Source organism: Dama dama, chromosome 15 (genome assembly GCF_033118175.1).
Source record: "Dama dama isolate Ldn47 chromosome 15, ASM3311817v1, whole genome shotgun sequence".
Lineage (NCBI taxonomy): Eukaryota > Metazoa > Chordata > Mammalia > Artiodactyla > Cervidae > Dama > Dama dama.
Genome location: NC_083695.1, coordinates 92,786,279 through 92,805,012, shown reverse-complemented (window position 1 = coordinate 92,805,012; position 18,734 = coordinate 92,786,279). Strand labels below are relative to the sequence as shown.

General features: G+C 56.1%; 1 protein-coding gene across 10 annotated transcripts in view; it reads right to left on the bottom strand.

The window, feature by feature from the left end:
• PTPRE (protein tyrosine phosphatase receptor type E) overlaps positions 1 to 18,734 on the bottom strand; it is a 183,148-nt gene that overhangs the window by 27,491 nt on the left and 136,923 nt on the right. For 7 of the 10 annotated variants that reach the window (XM_061162914.1, XM_061162913.1, XM_061162912.1 and 4 more), the window contains 5 exons: positions 13,419 to 13,518; positions 13,056 to 13,129; positions 11,230 to 11,366; positions 5,624 to 5,714; positions 104 to 180 (listed from right to left, as the gene is read on the bottom strand). In XM_061162914.1, coding sequence (XP_061018897.1) covers positions 104 to 180; positions 5,624 to 5,714; positions 11,230 to 11,366; positions 13,056 to 13,129; positions 13,419 to 13,518 — 479 coding nt within the window. Of the gene's footprint in view, positions 1 to 103; positions 181 to 5,623; positions 5,715 to 11,229; positions 11,367 to 13,055; positions 13,130 to 13,229; positions 13,328 to 13,418; positions 13,519 to 18,734 lie in introns of those variants that run through there. The other 3 variants (XM_061162919.1, XM_061162921.1, XM_061162922.1) reach the window with 1 other exon arrangement.

Genomic DNA, 18,734 nt, shown 5'->3' with positions numbered 1-18,734 from the left:
GTTACCTTCCTGGCCCCGGGAAGAAGGGGTCCAGGGGTCACCATCCACACTCAACCCCCAGTGGTCCAGGTGTGAGTGCCGTGCTGGGTTGGGGGGTACTTACATCTATGTAGGAAGCATTGATGTAGTCTGAACATGGGGTTCCATCCACTTGGCTTAAAATCACCCTGGAATGGTCATCTGCAGAAAAAAACAACACAAAAACCGTGACATTAGGCCTGGGAATCACACGGACAGGATTAAACACTGGGAAGGACGTAACCGTGGCGACCGCGGGACAGAAGGGAAGCTCTTCTTAAACGTTCCCAGGAGACGCTGAGTGTCCGGGGGGCAGGGACGCACCTGCTCCATCCAGCATGGGACCCCCACACCCAGGCCAGGCCCGGCCCCAGAAGGAGCAGAACACACCCGGGGGATGACGGGAAAGAACTTCAGGGCCCAGGAGTCGGTGCGCTGGCCCTCAGGAGCACTTCCGGGGGCCTCGCTCCCGGGCTTTCAAAGGGGAGCCTGTCCGCCTCTGGACAGGCGGGCGTCAGGCCTGAGGGCTTGGGACTCCGGACCCCAGAGCTCATGCTCAGGTCTGCCGCGGAGCGGGCAGGCAGCTGGACTCACACGGATGGACTGTGCAGGACGGGCCACCGCCTGGGTCATCCCGGCCTGTGGCTTCAGCAGTTTTCCAGCGTGCGAGGGCCGACCAGGCAGGGCTGTGTGTGTGAGTGTGTGTGCAGTGTGTGTGTGTGAGTGTGAGTGTGGGGTGTGTGTGTGTGTGTGAGTGTGGTGTGTGTGTGATTGTGTGTGAGTGTGGGGTGTGTGTGTGTGTGTGGTGTATGTGTGTGTGAGTGTGGGGTGTGTGTGTGTGTGTGTGAGTGTGTGTGTGAGTGTGTGTGGGGTGTGTGTGTGTGTGAGTGTGTGTGTGGTGTGTGGGGTGTGTGTGTGTGTGTGTGTGTGTGAGTGTGGGGTGTGTGTGCGTGTGAGTGGTGTGGGGTGTGTGTGTGTGTGAGTGCAGTGTGTGTGTGTGTGTGAGTGTGTGAGTGTGGGGTATGTGTGAGTGTGAGTGTGTGTGTGTGAGTGGTGTGTGTGAGTGTGGTGTGTGTGTGTGTGAGTGTGATGTGTGTGTGTGATGTGTGTGTGTGTGTGTGTGAGTGTGGTGTGTGTGTGTGAGTGTGATGTGTGTGTGTGATGTGTGTGTGATGTGTGTGTGATGTGTGTGTGTGGTGTGTGGGGGGGTGTGTGTGTGTGGGGTGTGTGTGTGTGTGGGGGGGGGGGTGTGTGTGTGTGAGTGGTGTGGGGGGTGTGTGTGTGTGTGAGTGGTGTGGGGGGTGTGTGTGTGTGAATGTGTGTGGGGTGTGTGTGTGTGTGAGTGAGTGTGGGGTGTGTGTGTGAGTGTGTGTGTATGGGGTGTGTGTGTGAGTGTGTGTGTGTGTGAGTGGTGTGTGTGTGTGTGTGTGAGTGTGTGTGTGAGTGTGTGTGGGGTGTCTGTGTGTGAGTGTGAGTGTGGGGTGTGTGTGTGAGTGTGTGGTGTGTGTGTGTGATGTGTGTGTGTATGAGTGGTGTGTGTGTGTGTGGTATGTGTGTGAGTGTGAGTGTGTGTGTGAGTGGTGTGTGTGTGAGTGTGGTATGTGTGTGAGTGTGGTGTGTGTCTGTGAGTGGTGTGTGTGTGTGTGAGTGAGTGGTGTGTGTGTGAGTGTGTGGTGTTTGTGTGTGATGTGAGTGTGTGTGGGGTGTGTGTGTGTATGAGTGGTATATGTGTATGTGTGTGTGTGAGTGGTGTGTGTGTGTGAGTGTGGGGTGTGTGTGTGGTGTGTGTGTATTTGTGGGGTGTGCAGTGGTGTGTCTTGTATGCAGTGTGTGTAGTTGTGTGTTGTATGTACGTCAGTATGGTGTGAATGTTTGTGGTATGTATGTACACATACATGTGGGGAGGTTTTAACCAGGCCCCATATGACTTACATGGGTGCATGTTACTTCTGCCTTCACAGGCCCCTTTCTCCATTAAAGAAAAACATTACACATTATTCTATTTTATGACTGCATTGCATGCATGCATGCTGAGTCACTTCAGTCATGTCTGACTCTGTGACGTCAGCCTAAGTCTGAGCCCACCAGGCTCCTCTGTCCAGGGGACTCTCCAGGCAAGAATACTGGAGTGGGTTGCCATTTCCTTCTCCAGGAGATCTTCCCAACTCAGGGATCGAACCCGAGTCGCTTACGTCTCCTGCATTGGTAGTTGCTATAAGGATAAATATGAGCCAGACTGGGTTAGGTATATATTTTCTTCTGATTCTCAAAGAAGTTAGACCATTTCATGGGTCCCCCGGGGTGGAGCAGCTCCAGCTCCGGGTCTCCACACTGGTGTGGAAGTGGCTGACCACTTAGAGGAGTAGAAACGTATGAAGGATGCCCAGACCTGGGCCCAGGGCTCTGGGATCAAGCTGCTTCCGGGTTGTTATTCTGTGCCGGGCAGTACACGGAGGGTACTCTGTACGCATTTGCTGCATTAATTACTGGATAGTTCTGTGTTCTGATCCCTGCTTTATCCCCTCCGAGTGGCCAGAGGACTGAAACTAATCGAGGAAGGGGTGTGTGTGTGTGTGTGTGTGTGTTGTGGGTCTGGGGCAAAATCCCAGCTCACAGACTGGATGTCTCCCGCCTACACGGAGGGCTGCTGGCTTGACCACAAGTGGATGGGCTCAGACACCTGCTGTCTGGACACCATATCCTGCTCCTAGCGGAGGACAGGTCAGCGCAGGTCTGGGGCAGTCACGGCCCGCAGAAGGCAGTCAGGGTGTCAGATCCCAAAGTCACAGTCCGCAAAGGCTGGGCCCTGAGACCCTTGGCCCTGAGGCAGAAAATAGCACCAGTGGAACACGTGGAACACGTATCAAGCTAGTTAAACATGATTTGGAACAATTTACCCTTCTGAGGACAGCTATAGAAAGCAGGGGTTAAAAATAGCCTTCTGGTTAGATTTAGCTCTTGCAGTTCTAAGAGCTTCCTGTCTTTTCATTCTAAAAAGTCACACTTCTCTCTCAAAACATCATTTCCTAAAATTATCCCTGGTTGGCGTCTTTTTCCAGAAAAGAGGAAGACGTTCACTCGCCACCGGCCATGGGGCCCTTCCCACACACAGCCCCTCGACACCCAGGCGCCCTGACCTCTGTCCTCAGAGCTCCCAGGGTTCACACCAGGACTGGCTCCTGCCCCAGGGGCATCTTGTAAATAGGATGCACTTACAGGGCTTCCCAGGCGGTGCCCGTGGTGAAGAATCCACCTGCCAATGCAGGAGACTCAGGCGAGGGGGGCTGGATCGCTCAGTCCAGAAGACCCCCCGGAGAAGGCAATGGCAACCACTGCAGTATTCTTGCCTGAGAAAAATCCCAGGGACACAGGATCCTGGCGGGTGCAGTCCAGGGAGGTGGACACGCCTGAGGGACTACATTTTCCCTTTCTTTTTCTGCGTGGGGAAGGGGGCAGGAAAGGGAAGATATACGGGCCTGAGGGACTTGGGCCCCTGCCCGTCTGTCTGCCTGTTGACCCGACCCCACCCCGAGTAGGGTCTCCCAGGCTTGGGTTTGGGGGAGCAGGCCTGGGAGCCCCCTGCACAATCCTCCTGTGATCCAACTGCCCCAGGGCACTTCTGGTCAACCACCCAGGTAAACCAGATTGGCTTCTGGGTCTCACTGATGCCAAAGCCAGATGCCCCCACCTAGCCTCCTCCAGGGCACACCCCAGTGCTTCTAGGACATGGTTCCGTAAATGTGTCCTTGCACCAACGCTTACATCGGACAGGGTCCCCGGGCCCGTGGTGACTGCCAGCACCTCGGTTTCCTCTGGCCTGGCACTCCTGGGCCAGGAGGGGCTGGGGCAGGACCCACACTTTCACACTTGCAGAGAATGCCAGCTCCCTTCCGTAATACAAGCCAGAGGATGCGGCTTAGACATGACGGGCACGAAGCAGGCCCTGCTGGGCCCCGCTGGCGACCCTCGGGGGGCAGGGTTTGCCCCACCCCGGGACACCAGAGGTAATTCCCACACCTGGCTGCTAACTCCGCTCCATGGAGCTCAGGCTGAAAGCACTCTTGATCAGCCACGCAAATGTTCCCTTTAGAAAGTAAAGGGTTCAGTGATTAGGAGAGAAACGTAGGCCAGGAATCTCGGAAAGGGCTTGGCAGTGAGCAGGTCCTCCACACATACGTCATGCAGTCAACGCGCAAACTAAATTAGTTAATTCAACTGAGAACAGACGCTAACTTCCAAATACCCTAATTTTCATTCAGCGCAAATTATGCCAAAGATCCCCAGCATGGCATTTCTTTCCCTTGAGCTGTTCAAGCTACGGAACTCGCCTCTGATAAGCCTCACCCAATTCAACAGCAAGTCCTCTCAGCATGACCTTTGCCCTGAGTCTAGAACCTGACCCTGGTCTCAGCCAGCCTCTCCGCTTGGCTGTGTGACCTGCCATCTCCCTGCTGCTCCCTTGGCTTCCTCTACAAATATGTGTGGGATAGAAGACGACTTGGTTAATTTCTCTGGTTTTAGTTGTCCCAAGCTCATGGTGGACTCACACACACACACACACACACACACACACAAACCCAAACCAAAAGCACAAATAAATCCTAGGCATCCAAAATGGGAATGAATTGCTTCTATCAGGTGCTGAAAATCCAGAGACCACATAGATCAGGTGGACCACAGCTTCTCTCACCCACAGGGCAGATGGACTCGATTCTGATCCTGAAAATTCAGCTAAGAGCCACCCCACTGAGGGCCAGCACAGGCCGGCTTGCTCCACCCCACAGAGGCTCTGCCCGAGAAGGGAGGTCCCCCCTTTGTCGGGCCTCCAATGTGAACTCACTGGGGTCTTCAGAGGCCGCCCTTCTGCTAGTCTGATGGCGAAGTGGACAGGTGGGTCCAGGCTGGGGAAATGACGCCACAACCCACCCGCCCCCCCAACCGCCAGGCCAGCTTCTACAGAGGCAGCTTGGAACTCTGGGGTTCTGTCTGGGCACTGAGGCCCCCCAAGGCCCAGCCCATCCAGCAACGCCCCTGGACCACTCTCTGGCCCCGCCAACCCCTGGAGGCCACACCCCCGACCCACGACCCCCATCAGCTGTGGTGGTAAAGACTGGGATGCTTCCAAGCCTTCCCACAGAGCTGCCAAAGCCCAACAGCTCTCTGAGCTCTTGTCACTTCTGTCCTTGTACAGGAGCCTTGACTCTGGTGGCCCAGGGCACCGTGCCCAAGATGGGGAGATGCTCGGGACCCTGGCTGCCCGAGACCAGGGCTCAAGGCTGGGTCCACAGCAGGAGCCCCGCCAGCCGGGGCAGGTGGCATCCTCCCGCCCCTATCGCCTCCCCTGCAGGCAGCCCAGGTCTCAATAGTGAACACAGGCTTGGCAGCCAGACCATGAACGACTCAGGCTCTCAGAGCCCCAGGTGGGAGACAGATACCTAGACTCCCACGTGCGAGGGCTGAGCAGGTGTCCTGACCCGGGCCCTGGCCTCTGAGTACCTGGGCGTCTGCTGCCTGGACAGGCAGAATCACCAGTAGCTGTAAAGCAAGGCTGAGTGTCGTCAGAACGCCAACAATCATGTAAAAAAAAAAAAAAGTAAAATCTTACTGGGAAGGATGTTGGGGTATCGGTTTTTCTCTCTGTTTTCTTCTTTATTGGCCAGTTCAAAAGTTCCTTGCACGTGTCCAGACGGCAGAGACTAGAAGAAAATGCAGAGTCAGCACTAAACGTGAGGAATTCAGCCCCTTATCTACGCAGCCTCCCTACCAAGTGCGGGAATCAAGAAAACGGGCCTCTGAGCAAACTACCTCCTGCGCGTTGCCCGTCCCTCTGCCCCTGCCCAGAGCAGCCTCTGCCTCGGGCACTGGGCCGGCCCTGGGCGGGGCCGTGATGGGGACACAGGCCCACCTTCCCTGAGGACTCCTGTCCAGTGGGGCCGACGGGGATGCGGACAAAGTGACGGCCCGTAGCTGGACCCTGAGCTGCATCTAGGCCGCCACTGGGCCCTGCATGGTCAACAAACCCCCGGGACCCAGAAGCCCTGGTCCAGAGCATGCCCAGCTCAGGGAGGTAGGAGGTGGCCGTGGCAGAGCTCTGATCCAGGGCTGAGGACACAGACGCTGGGGCTGAAGGACAAGGGGGGTGATGGTGAAGGACTGTCCTCCCCTAAAGATGTGGCGTGGACCAGCGGGACAGACACTGCTGCGGGCTCCTTGAAAACACAGACCTGGGCGCCTCCCCCACCCCCCGCCGTCAGCATCACAGTTACCCACATCCCAGGGGGCCTGCACGCTCTGCCCTAACCCACCTTTTGTCTTGAGGGGAAATCAGGTCGGGGGCTCAGCTAGGGCCCTACAGCTGATGGGCAGCATGGCAGGGATGAGCCTGGCATCCTGACTTCTAGTTCTTTCCACCACTCAGAGTGCCTCGGCTCTTGTTGGAGCCAAACCTCCTCCCACAGTTGCTCGCTGCTGGGGAGGGTCCACGCTCGGGGTTGGGGGGCGGCGGTGCTCCTCCAAGAGCACATGGGAAAGAGCCTTCTGAACCTCCTTCATCATCCAACCTGACCGTCGGGTGAACCAGGGGCCACCGGGACTTGAGTAAGTAGTGTTAAGATCTTTCTAGTATTTTCGATGGGCCGGGCACTGGGGAAGGGCTGAGTCACCGGCCTTTACCACTCACCCAGCGTCAGGTGATATGAGGGCCACCCCTCCTGCTCTGCAGATGAGGAAACAGAAGCCCAGGGTGGTTGCGGAACTGCCCAGAGTCACCTGGCTGGCAATCAGCAGGCAGTGGGGGGTCGGGGGGTCTTGGAGCTGGCACCTGGACCATGAGAAGGACACTATCTTCCCTGAAGTGTGGGGACAAGCAGGGGCTTCCGGGGTCCGGTGGTCCATGCCCAGGAGACTGGGGCCCAGCCTAGGGTCAAAGTCCTGAGTCAGGGCCCCCTTCTCCCAGGGCGCAGGGTTTCTCCATCACAGACTCAGCCCCTGCCAGCCCGTGCCGTCTCCCTGCTCCACGCCCAGTGGCCGCAGGCAGAGGCTCTGCGCAGGTCGGTGTGGAGGCCAGCCCAGTGGGCGCCTGGGCAAGGCCGGTGGGCAAGGTCTCCGCCAGGCCAGGACCTCCATGGCCGCGGAGAGCTCTTGGCTCCGCATCAAAGCTCTTAACACTGAGCTTGCTGACCAAACCTCAACACGAAATGTGTGACCACATTCTAGAGCCTTCTCTTTTTCACCTCAAAGCTATTTTTGACCCCAGCCCTGAAAAGAAAGGAGGCATGAGACCATCTTGGCAGGGTGGCGGGGGGTGGGGGGGCGGCGCATGATGTGATGGGTTAGTTAAAACCCATAGAATGCGCAGCTCTGGAACCCTGATTTGATCTTTATCTGTGATCATGAGTCGATATTGATTCATTAGTTGTGACAAATGTAACACACTTGGGCAAGATGTCAATCATTGGGGAAACTGTGCAAGGAAAGAATGAATGTATGGGAACTTGGTACTTTCTGCACAATTTTTCTATAAACCTAAATCTGCTCTAAGAATGCTCTATTACAATTAATTTAAAAAAAAAAAAAAGAAGCCTCCCTTTCCCTCCGAAGGTGAGGGGAGTGCAGGGTGGGGCTGAAGGACTGGCTTGGCGACGTCCAAGTGGTGAGGATGAACTGGCTCTGACACCCCCAGCCATGACCCAAGCACAGAGCTGGGACACGGGGTGATGTTCCGACTCCATGGGCGGGCGGCACAGGGGGCCACACGGGCACCAGAGGCAAAGCGCCCTGGGCCCCGTACCCTGTTTCCAAGCACACGGAAAGAGCAGGCCAGCATTTCTCCTGCTGTCAGCCACCTGGGGAATCGCATCTCTGAGCTCTGATGGCTCAGGACAAATAACGGAGGTTCCTGGGGGGGGCGGGGGTGCTCTGCCATTCCTGGGCCACTGCTGTTGTGCCCAGAGCGAGTGCCATGCCCGTGGCCCCTGACGGATAAGCAACTTGTGGTCGATTGTCCTGTTATGTACGTTGGTTGAAAAGGGTTGTGGGTTTGTTTGAGGTGAGGTTTCATAGTAGCTCAGTTGGTAGAAGAATCCGCCTGCAATGCAGGAGACCCGGGTTCGATCCCTGGGTCGGGAAGGTCTCCTGGAGAAGGGAATGGCAACCCACTCCAGTATTCTGGCCTGGAGAATCCTATGGACAGAGGACCTGCCGGGCTACAGTCCATGGGGTCACAAAGAGTCAGACACGACTGTACCAGTAACTTTCCTTTCCTTTCTTTCATCTCAAGGAACGTGCATGTTGCACACAGAGACACACATTCCTTTCCCTCGCCCTGGAGTGCACTGTGCCGGGCCCTCCCCGGGCCTTCCTGCAGCACTTAGGCTTAGGTCAATTCCAGGCACTGGGCTTGGAATAACCCACAGGGGAGGGACAGAGGCTCCTGGGAGGAGCTGTCTGGAGAGGGACGCCTGCAGGACTCAACCACGGGCCTGGAACAGCCTTTGCGAGCTCAGCATTCTACCACGGCGAGCGGACGGCCGACTGCACCGTCACAGAAGTCGTCCTGAGCAGGATGGCGCTCAGCCTCCGCTCCTGCAGACACGGGACACACGCCTTAGCTCTTTCACGGGCTGAGACACTCCTGCGGGGGCTGGGAGGGCCTCGTTTCACAGACGAGGAGACCAAGGCAGAGGCACAGCATGTTGCCCAAGCCCTCCAGGCTGGCAGGAGCAGACCTGGGGCAGGCACGTGGGCAACCGGCCTCAGCGCCTCCATCACCCCACCAAATGGCTCCCAGCAATAGGTCCTTGTTAATTTCAAATTCATGCCAGCTTTGCTTGGCCAAGACACAGGAGTCCAAACTCCTCTGGATCGACTACTCTGGGACCCATCCGTCTCCCTGCACAGATTCTGGGCGGGGAGCTCAGGACAGAGGGCGAGAAAAGGAACAAAAAGGGAAGTGTGGGCCCAACAGCAGGCGTGGGCACCTCCGGAGCCACGTGTGGGCTGGCCATGGTGGTCACGCTGCTCTTAGCAAGGCCGCCCACTCACTTGAGAGGGGCAGACTGGGGTCTAGAGGGGGGCGGGCAGTTGCTCAGGGTCCCCCGGAGCCAGGACCAGACTCACGTCCTCGCTGGACTCCGACCTCTTGACCCTCGCTCTTGGCCCTTCCCTGAGCGGAGGCAGTGGGCAGGGGGTGGCCGGGAAAGCCGCTTAGTGGCAGCGGGGCGGGGTGAGCAGAGCAAGGAGCTTGCTTTGGTTGCAAAACAGAAAGGAGTATTCTAAAACATCCAGGGGTTAAGAAAAATCACATTTGATTTCAACATCTAAAAAACCCCTAAATCAACACACACACACACACACACACACACACACACACACACACACACAAATCCATGATGACCAAAATGTCAAACTTTTCAATAAAGGCAGGATCAGTTAACAGTGGGGCCATAAGCCCCGACGGAGCCTGGGTCACAAGAGACACCAGAGGGACCCTGTCTTTATTTACAATTGTTAATTGCTATTTTGTTCAACATGGATGGCTTGGATCTATTTTTAAAAGCTGTATGAAAATAGCATTTATCGAGATGATGAGGTGTTTTGGTGTCCCCTAACACACTGCCTCTGGGGCAAGTGCCTTACCTGCCTGACCCTCTTCTCCGGCCCTAACTTCTGAGATCTGTGGCTCAGCGGGTGAGTTCTGACTCAGCCCTCCCTCAGCAAGGCCAGTCACCAGCCTCCACGTGGAGAAGCACAAATACCAGAGGAAACGGGACAAGAAAGAAGGTGGGGAAGCGGTCCTGCAGCCGCCAACTTGGATAGTCATTTTGAAAACTGGAGAATTAACTTCTGCTGTCAGGCTGAGAGGCTGCAAAACAATACTGCCTGGAGCTGTCTTTCACTGTGACCTAATTTCCCCCAAAAGGGACACATTTGGAAACAATTAAAAGGAAGCATGCTAAAGGCAAAAGAGGACTTGTGTCAAAAAATAAGTCAAAAATAAGATCTAAATGTGCCATCAGCCTGCTGTTCCTTCCAGGGCTGCTTCTGGGTGAAAAGTCACTTGTCTGCAGCCGGAGTCACCCTGCCTTCAGAGACCACAATTGTACCATCTTTGCTTTTCACAAAGTCCAAGCCTCACATTTGACCTGGGAGGTCGTGAAGGCATCTTCCCACCCGGCTCGTTCAAGATGAAGGAAACTGGCTTCCAGGAGATGAACTGACGTGTTGGGGCAGGGTGGCACAGTCAGGGTCAGGACCAGGTGGCCTTCCTGCTGGAAAGCCGCCCTCTTTCAGGCTCGACACCAGCACATGGACATTTATGAAATGAGGAAGATGCATAAACGGAGACTCAAAACACGATCAGGGATGAACACTGAGCAGCCAAATCCGAGACAACCTTTCCCAGTGTCTGTCTGTCTGCTTGTGCATCCAAGCATCTATCGGTCCATCTGCCCATCCATCCCTCTGCTGTTATCTATATGTCTATCTACCTATCCACCTAACTGTCTATCCACCTACCTACCTATCTCTCTACCTGTCTGCCTCTCTACCTATCTGTCTACCTATCTATCTATCTAGCAGCTTCACAATTCATGGGACCTTAAATATTAGTAACTCAAGGGGATGTGTCATTATTGTACACTTGTATTTTTGTTGAGAGTTAGGAGGATCTGTTTTCTATCAGCAGGCTGGACCAGTTGGTTAAAATTCATCTTAGTTAGCTTTGCCATTGTCAAGTTCATCCAAAACAGCGGGAGCAGGACCAACACCCTGACTCGGGCAGAATCAAAGGGCTGTGGAGGCAGAGAGACGTCCCCTCACGGCCGCCCCCTCGACCGTCTAACTGAGGTTGTGCAGGGTGGTCCGAGGGCTCCTTTGCTCTCAGCATCAAATTATCCCACGGTCTGCTCGCTCTGGTCATGCACATCATTGGGGTAATGGTGCTACCTTCTTACTTGATTCAGAACTCAGCGCTCAGGGTGTGTGACTTGGAAGGAGGCTCTGAAGCTCCCCCTCAACCATCTCATCTTATCAATGGGGATGAGGGTCAGCGGAGGGCACTGCAGCAGAAACCGGGTTTCCTCGGAACCCCGTTTTGGGGACTGCGTCATGGCAGATGTGAGCATTCTGCACCTTTGGGGTAATTTATCATGTAACACAACACCCCACATCCCAGCGCCCTTCCACACGACGAGACAGAGGGCCCAGACTCACGTTGAACTCCTCCCGAAACCGCTTGCAGTCGTCTGCTGAGCGGGCGCGGATCTCGTCCTCCAGGTGCGCCACGGGGATGGGGAAGAACTTCTTCGGCCCCGACGGGGACCTGCTGAGAAGCATCACCCTCTGCTGCTCTGCAGGGTCAACAGAAACACGGGGCCATTGAGCCGTGCTCCCAGATGGGTGCGTGACCTACTGACCAGACGGACAGACAGCCTCCTGGAGGAATGACGCAGCTGGAGGGGGATGTTCCTCTCAGACCATGAGCAGCGGAAGGCAAACTCTGTCTCCTACAATATACCCTCATCACTCTTCGTGACGGCTGGACAGCCCCCTCTGGCTGGTGTTACCTGCTCTTGCCAACCAGAGATGCCTCATCCTCCCAGCTTACACGCCCACCCACCCACCTGTCCTTCTGTCTGTCCCCTGCTCCTTCTATGAAGGACTTAGGCACCTTCACACTCCAGGCTTGGAACAGAGTTGAGTAACGACAGGTTTCTGGGCACAAACTGGTAACACATTGGGACCTTGTCCAGTTAGGAGACCGCCTTAGCCTTGTCTTTGTAACAGATAGTCCTGGTTAACAAAGGTAACGACAGTAGCCTTCGTAGCAGTTACTCAAACCCCATCAGCTCCAGGAGAAATAAGAGACAGCACCCTTGGGTTTTTGAGGGGGAGGGGCTAGAGGCATCGAAACGAGAAGGGCCAGACTGCAAGGGGGCCCCCCGGACAAGCTGCTTCCACAAACTCAGAGGAGACAGACAGTGACTCCCGGGGGCATGTGCTTCCCGTCCTGGGGAACGAGCCGCTGTCCTCCGCGAGGCCACATCGCTCTGCTGTCACAGGCGGCAGGGCCCGTCCCCACCTGCAGAGCTGTTCCGACGCCCCAGGGCTCACCCCTCCCGGAGACGGACACTCCAGGATGAGCCAGGCGGCCTCGCCAGCCTCACCCTCCTCGCCCCATCCGGGCTGTTGGGATGGGCGGGGCAGGAGCAGGAGGCAGAAAGGAGGGGCTGGAGGCCACGTGCCATCACCTAAGCGGGGTCGCGGGTCCCCCTGGCCCCGCAAAACTGCCCCCCTGGGTCTGGCCGAGGTCCCTCGCTGCTGATGACTCTCTGCGGAGTCTTGGGTCAGTTGTGCAATTCAGGTGAAGTCTGACAGCACCCCTGCTCCCCCAAACCACGGAACAAGTCGGCAGCAAGCTGACTGAGGAAGTTGTAGTCACTGGTGTGAACTGGTAGTTTTAAAGGCTTCTGCCTCACGTACCTCTCTCGGACATCTCAACGCGTGGGAAGAAAACCAATGCGCCTTTGTAAAGCGGCATGTACAAGTTAGTAGCTGAATTTTGAACCTAAAAACAGAATGGGAGGGAATGGCCCTGGCCCTCTCTGAGCCTCCACATTGCTCCATCCAGCACCCCGCTTTACAGGGTGCAAGTCCCTTCTCTCATCTGATCTGAAAAACAGTGCGAATTCAGGGGCGAGGGGGACCCTTCTGAGAAGGTTGGTGATGAGCCCGCCTGTCTATCGAAGGCTGGTCTAAGACTCCCTGATAAATGTTAGATGTTTCAAAATCCTGTAAAAACAACAGGATGTGAAAACACCGTCTCCCTCCAAAGCCACAAACTGAAATGCCTCAAAGGTCTGTTTTACACCGGAGAGAAAATGACGAACGCTCTGAAAGGGGGAGGCGCTGATTATAAAAGACAGCATGATGCCAGGTAACACCAGATGGGAGTCGCAAGGCTGGAGGGGCTTCTCGTTGAAACATTAGGCTGCGAGGAAGGCACGCCTCCGCCCAGCCCCGTCCGGGTCCCCCCTTACCTTGCTCCTCGAGGATCCCGTTGGGCATCTTCTTGTCGTTGGCGCTGACCACCGCCTTCCTCTGCTTCCGGAACCTTAGAGACACAGACCATTAGGGGGTCAGCCCAGGGAGCCTGCCCAGAGCCCAGGTCCCTGGGGTGACCCGCCAGGGGATACCCAGCAGGGGATACCCACCAGGTGAGCCGGGAGAAGCTGTTTCTGCTGCTCATGGCTGAGCCGCTGCCCGCCCGGGTCCCGGGTCCCTGCCCGCCGCCCTGCCCTCAGCCACCCGGCCCCGCCCGCCCGCCCCCAGTCACGGCCTCCCTCTCCGCATCATTTCCTCCCCAGCAGGTCGGGGCGAGTCAGCGGCCCGGACACTCCTACCTGAAGAAGTAGGCGGCGAGCAGCAGAAACAGCAGGAAGACTAGCAGGGGCAGCAGCAGCCAGGCCAGCAGGGGCTGCGGCGCGCCGGGGGCTGGAGGGCCTGGGGGTGAAGCGGGCCCCCCGTCAGGACTCCCAGGCGAGGGCAGCGGGGGTCTGGACAGGGGGCACCCCCAGCACCAGGCTCACAGTGGGCAGAGCGGCCCCCACCCTGACCAGCCCCTCTTCTCTGATGCCAGACCTCGCTTCACAGGCCACCGATTAGCCCCCATCCCATCAGCCCTTCTTCGTGGACACCAGCGCCCCGCTTCACATTTGCGAAGCAATCTCTCCCTATGGACCCTTCTTCCCTGAGACCAGAACCCTACTTAACAGTTTGTAAACCCTCTCCTTCAACAGTCCTTCACCCTGGACACCAGCGCCCCACTTTACACAGCTTGCAAACTCTCTTCTCCCGGAGCCCCTCATCTTGGACGCCGGCTCCCCACTTTACAGGTTTGCCACCGCCCTGGTCCCCGGGGCCCACCCAGGCACCTCCACTTGGATGCACAGCGGTGTCGCTGAGAAGAACCCGATCCGGGGATCCGGTTACCTGACTGGCCCAAAGCCCCCTGCTGCAGGGCAGGGAGGGCCCAGACCCCCGCGTAGCCTGTTTCCCCAGGTCCTGGGCACCTGACCCTCCCCATAACAGGAGATGGAGGAGGGTGGGGGTGCAGACACCAACCCCTGCTCTGTCCCAGGACGGGTGGGGAGCCCCCCAGGCCTCCACACGAACTCAGGGCACAGGCCAGCAGCCTGGCCCTTGGCTGGACAGAGACCTGTTGCCATGTGGTGAGCCGGCCTCTCAGAGCTGCGAGCTTCTGATCCCGTCTCTGATCCCGCCTGCCCAGACTCACCCTTGCTCCCCCTTCGCCCCTTTCCTCCACCAGCAGGTCCCCCCATCCCTGGACACAACGCAGCTGCCTGCGACCTGCCCTCCAAGCCTGAATTCCAGCAGGCTCTGGTGGCCTGGCTGCCACCCTCAGACCCCACCTCCTCCCCCAACGGTCACTCAGCTCCTGCCTCCTCAGGATGCCCCCTCCTCACCAAAATGCCCTCACTCCCCAAGGAGCACCTCACATTCCAGGGCACGCCCACAAGGACCGGGGCTGAACGGCCCAAGCCCCCAGAGAGGGGTTGTGCATGTGGACAGAAGCGACAGATCACAGCGGCAGACGGGTTTCCCTGCTCTGGCTTTCTGTCAGATGTCACAGCTGCCTGTCTTCTGGAAGGCAGAGGTCAGGTGGGGACCCCCGGAGACCAGTGGGCTTGGGGAGGGTCTCGGGGAGCTGGGGGTGTGTGTGCCTGTCCTGCTGGACTGGCCACGTCTCAACTCCAGCCTACTGGGACCAAGGAAAGGGGCAGCTCGAGAGCTTAATTCTCCAATTCACCAAAAGGAGCAATCTCTATTTTCATGTAAAAATGACCGGATTTTTAAATATCAGTGAGCAATTCAACCGAAATACAATTTTGAAAGCCAACCTGGGCCCCTGTGGGCTGGGTTGTGTCCCAAGGCCACCAATGGGCTCTGCATGGGAAGTTGGTGTGGTGACTAAGAGGAAATTTGAGTCACTTTCTGTTTTCATTTCACACTGAGGTAGCTCAGAGTGGATGGGGCTGAGGGTCCGAGCGGGGGGAGCAGAGGGGGGTTTTCCCAGAGGTAAGTAGGCTGGTGGTCTACTCAGAGCAGCCTTCCCCTCCAAATCTCCTCCAACTCCATGCAGCCAGTGCTCCAAGTTAGGTGTGGACAGATGTTCGTGCAAACAAACACGCCCACATACCTGAGAGGTGTTCACGTGTGTGCACTGGCGTGCATGGAACCTGGTCCTGGAAATTAAAAGTCGGGGGCTGTCCTGGGAGTTCTGGCCTTAGCAGTGCATCTGCACACTTAAACTTGTGCAGACCACCCCCTGGGATGGATGGCCCTGCGAAGCAGGGGTGGGCAGCGGTGGGTGGGGAAGCCCCTCAGTTCTGCCTCAGACCTGTGTGTGCCCACTAAGTCACTTCAGTCGTGTCCGACTCTGTGCAACCCTATGGACTGGAGCCCGCCAGGCTCCTCTGTGCATGGGATTCTCCAGGCAAGGATACTGGAGTGGGTTGCCATGCCCTCCTCCAGGTTATCTTCCCAAGCCAGGGATCGAACCTGCATCTCTTACATCTCCTGAATTGGCAGGTGGGATCTTTACCACTAGCGCCACCTGGGAAGCCTCAGCCCTAAAGAGCTGAATTATCAATCATTTTATTTTTAGGTGAACCTAGGACTGGGGAGCCAGTCACCCTGATGGTCCCCTGGTGCCTCCTGCAGATACATCAACACAACTGCAACATTTCTTCTCGACTTTTGCGCAAAGTATGCTCTGCCCGGTTGAATGTTTGGCTACATGATCCTGCAGGTGCTGAGCCCTGGGCGAGCCCAGGGAAGCACTGTCCCGAGGGTCCCAGACTGCAGTGCTTGCCAGTGACCCGGTACCCAGGGGGCCGACTTGGAACAAGGCAGCGTGATGAATGCATTTTCTATTTGCTGGCATTTCTGGTCTTTCTTTTCTGTGGTTTTGGATTTCTCTGGGGTTTGAATATGAAGATGGTGCTGCTAGTTGCCAAAGATGGTCAGGCACCTGGAACTGCTCTCCTGGCTGGAGACTTAGGTTCAGCAGGGAACCTCAATTCTCCCTGCTCTCAGGGGCCTTTGTAGGATGTTTGTTCAAAGTCAGGAAATCATGTGAAGGCTGGATGGGGCTTGAACTCCTGACCCCAGGCTGAATGGTACCAACTGTAATCACCTTGGTGTACTTCTTCCTGGAGGGAAGTTGATCAATTTTGTTTTCCTGAAGGCTTGCCATGACCAAGTTGTGATGCTTAATTTCATGGGTCAATTTGACTGGCCACAAAGTGCTCAGATAATTGGTCAATATATCTGAGTAGTCTGGGTGTTTCTAGAGGGATGCTGTTTGGATGAGAACCAACGTCTGAGTTATTCTGAGAAAAGCAGACTGCCCTCCTCACAGTGGGTGGGCCACATCCGATCAGTTGAAGGTCTGAACTGAACAAAAAGCTGGAGCCTCCCCATGAGTAAGAGGGAATTCTTCCTGCCTGACTGCCTTCCAACTGGGGCATCACGCCTTCTGCTTCTAGAGCGGCCTGCCAGTCTCTGGACTGAAACTAGGACACTGGCTCTGCAGATTTGGACTTACCAGCCTCCACAATCAAGTGGGCCAGTTCCTTGTAATAAGTGTAGGTATAGATATAAGTACACATCTTGTGGACTACATTTTTCTGAAGAACCCTGACCCATATTCCAAGTGATGCCCTATCACAGTACTCTTGGACTGTTACGTCTGCGAGTCTCGGGGGAAGGAGGGGTGGGGCTGGAGCAGCAAGGTGGGACTGACAACAGCCCCAGGGGCAGGGGGAGGGGGTCCAGGCCCTGCTGGTTACAGGCTCCTGCTGACCCCGCCACGGGTAGGAGCCAGCAGACACAGACAGGCCTACAAGTCTACCTGGGAGGCGTGGGGTGCCCAGGAAGTCCCCATCAGCTCCTCGGGGGCTCAGAACTCACCCAGTGGGACCTCCCTCTGTGTCAGGCACACGACCAAGAAGGAGGTGCCAAAAGATGCTGGAGAGCCAGCTCTCTGGGCGGTGAGAGTCTGGCCAGGGAACAGGCCGCCTACAACATACTCTTCTGCTACAAACAGCCAACACCGGGGAGTCCTCTATACCCCGGCACGGTTGTCTCTCCTAATCCTCGCAGCACTGGCAGAAGTGGGTACTGTTGTTACATCTTGCGAACGGGGACCCTGAGGCACAAGGCGGTGCGGTGACTCACTCAAGGCCGAGGCCACTCAGCCGCTGAGCGGCAGAGCTAGGTGTGAACGCAGGCGGGCGGTTCGGCAGTGCTCGTTCTTGCTTCTCTTCTCTCCTTCCCTCCTCTTCTTTTAACTTTGCGTGGCATTTACTTTGTTTTACGGAGGTGAAATTTACCAGCTATGAAACACACCCATTCTGAGCACGCAATTCAATGTGTTTTAGTAAATTCACAGTGGTGCAGCCATCACCACCATCCAGCTTTAGACCTTCACCAACCCGCTGAGATCCTCCAGCCCATCTGTGGTCAATCCCTGTCCCCCCCAGCCCCCGCCCCCGCCCCCGCCCCCCAGTCAACCACTCACACACGGCTTCCCACAGTGACCGGCCTGTGCCGGGCATTTCGCTCACATGGAACCATATGCTGTGTGGTCTTCCCTCCCTGTCTGGGCACCTAGCATGTTTCTCTTGTCACATGTGTCCACTTCTTTTTCCTTTCCTCCTTTCTCACTTCCGACATATGAAATCAGTGAGAGACTTGAGTGAGAAACCCCCGTGTATCTGCCCCCAGACTTTCTTGGATCAACCCTGTGGGTCCGCAGCGTCCCCCCACCTCCTGCCCGGCCACTCACTCTTTTCCAGGTCACCCTAGCCACCCTTTGCTTTCCTCTGCATACTCAAGTATGCATCTCTAAAATGCACAGACGCCTTGTTGCTCAATTGTTATGTCGTATTTGACTCTTTGCGACTCTATGAACTGCAGCACACCAGGCTTCCCTGTCCTGCACCATCTCCTGGAGTTTGCTCAGATTCACGTCTATTGAGTCAGTGATGCCATCCAACCATCTCATCCTCTGTCGCCCCCGTCTTCCTCCTGCCTTCTGTCTTTCCCAGCATCAGGGTCTTTTCCAGTGAGTTGGCTTTTTGTATCAGGTGGCCAAAGGATTGGAGCTTCATCATCAGTCCTTCCAATGACTCTTCAGGACTGATTTCCTCTAGGATTGACTGGTTTGATTTCCTTGCTGTCCAAGGGACTCTCAAGAGTCTTCTCCAGAACTACAGTTGGAAAGCATCAATTCTTCGGCACTCAGCCTTCTTTACAGTCCAACTCTCACATCAGTACATGATCGCTGGAAAAACTATGGCTTTGACTATCCGGAACTTTGTCTCTTATTTTCTTTTAAATAAACCTAGCTACTCTATACCAATATCTCATCATCCAAAATATTATTTTCTTAGTGAATGTCATCAACCGTCATGCCAGCGTTTAAATACCTGTTATGGACTCATCAGTGTTTGTTCAGGATTGGTCTGAATTGGGTCCCGCACAGTGGAGTCTTTCTCCTGCCCTCACTGGAGCTGATCCGACTCTCAGCCCAGGGTTATGCCTGCTGCCTTCTGAGTGCCCAGAAGTGCCCAAAGTGCCCAGCTTTGCTCCGGTCACCTCCTGGGCACCTGTTCCTAGCCAGCCTGATTTAC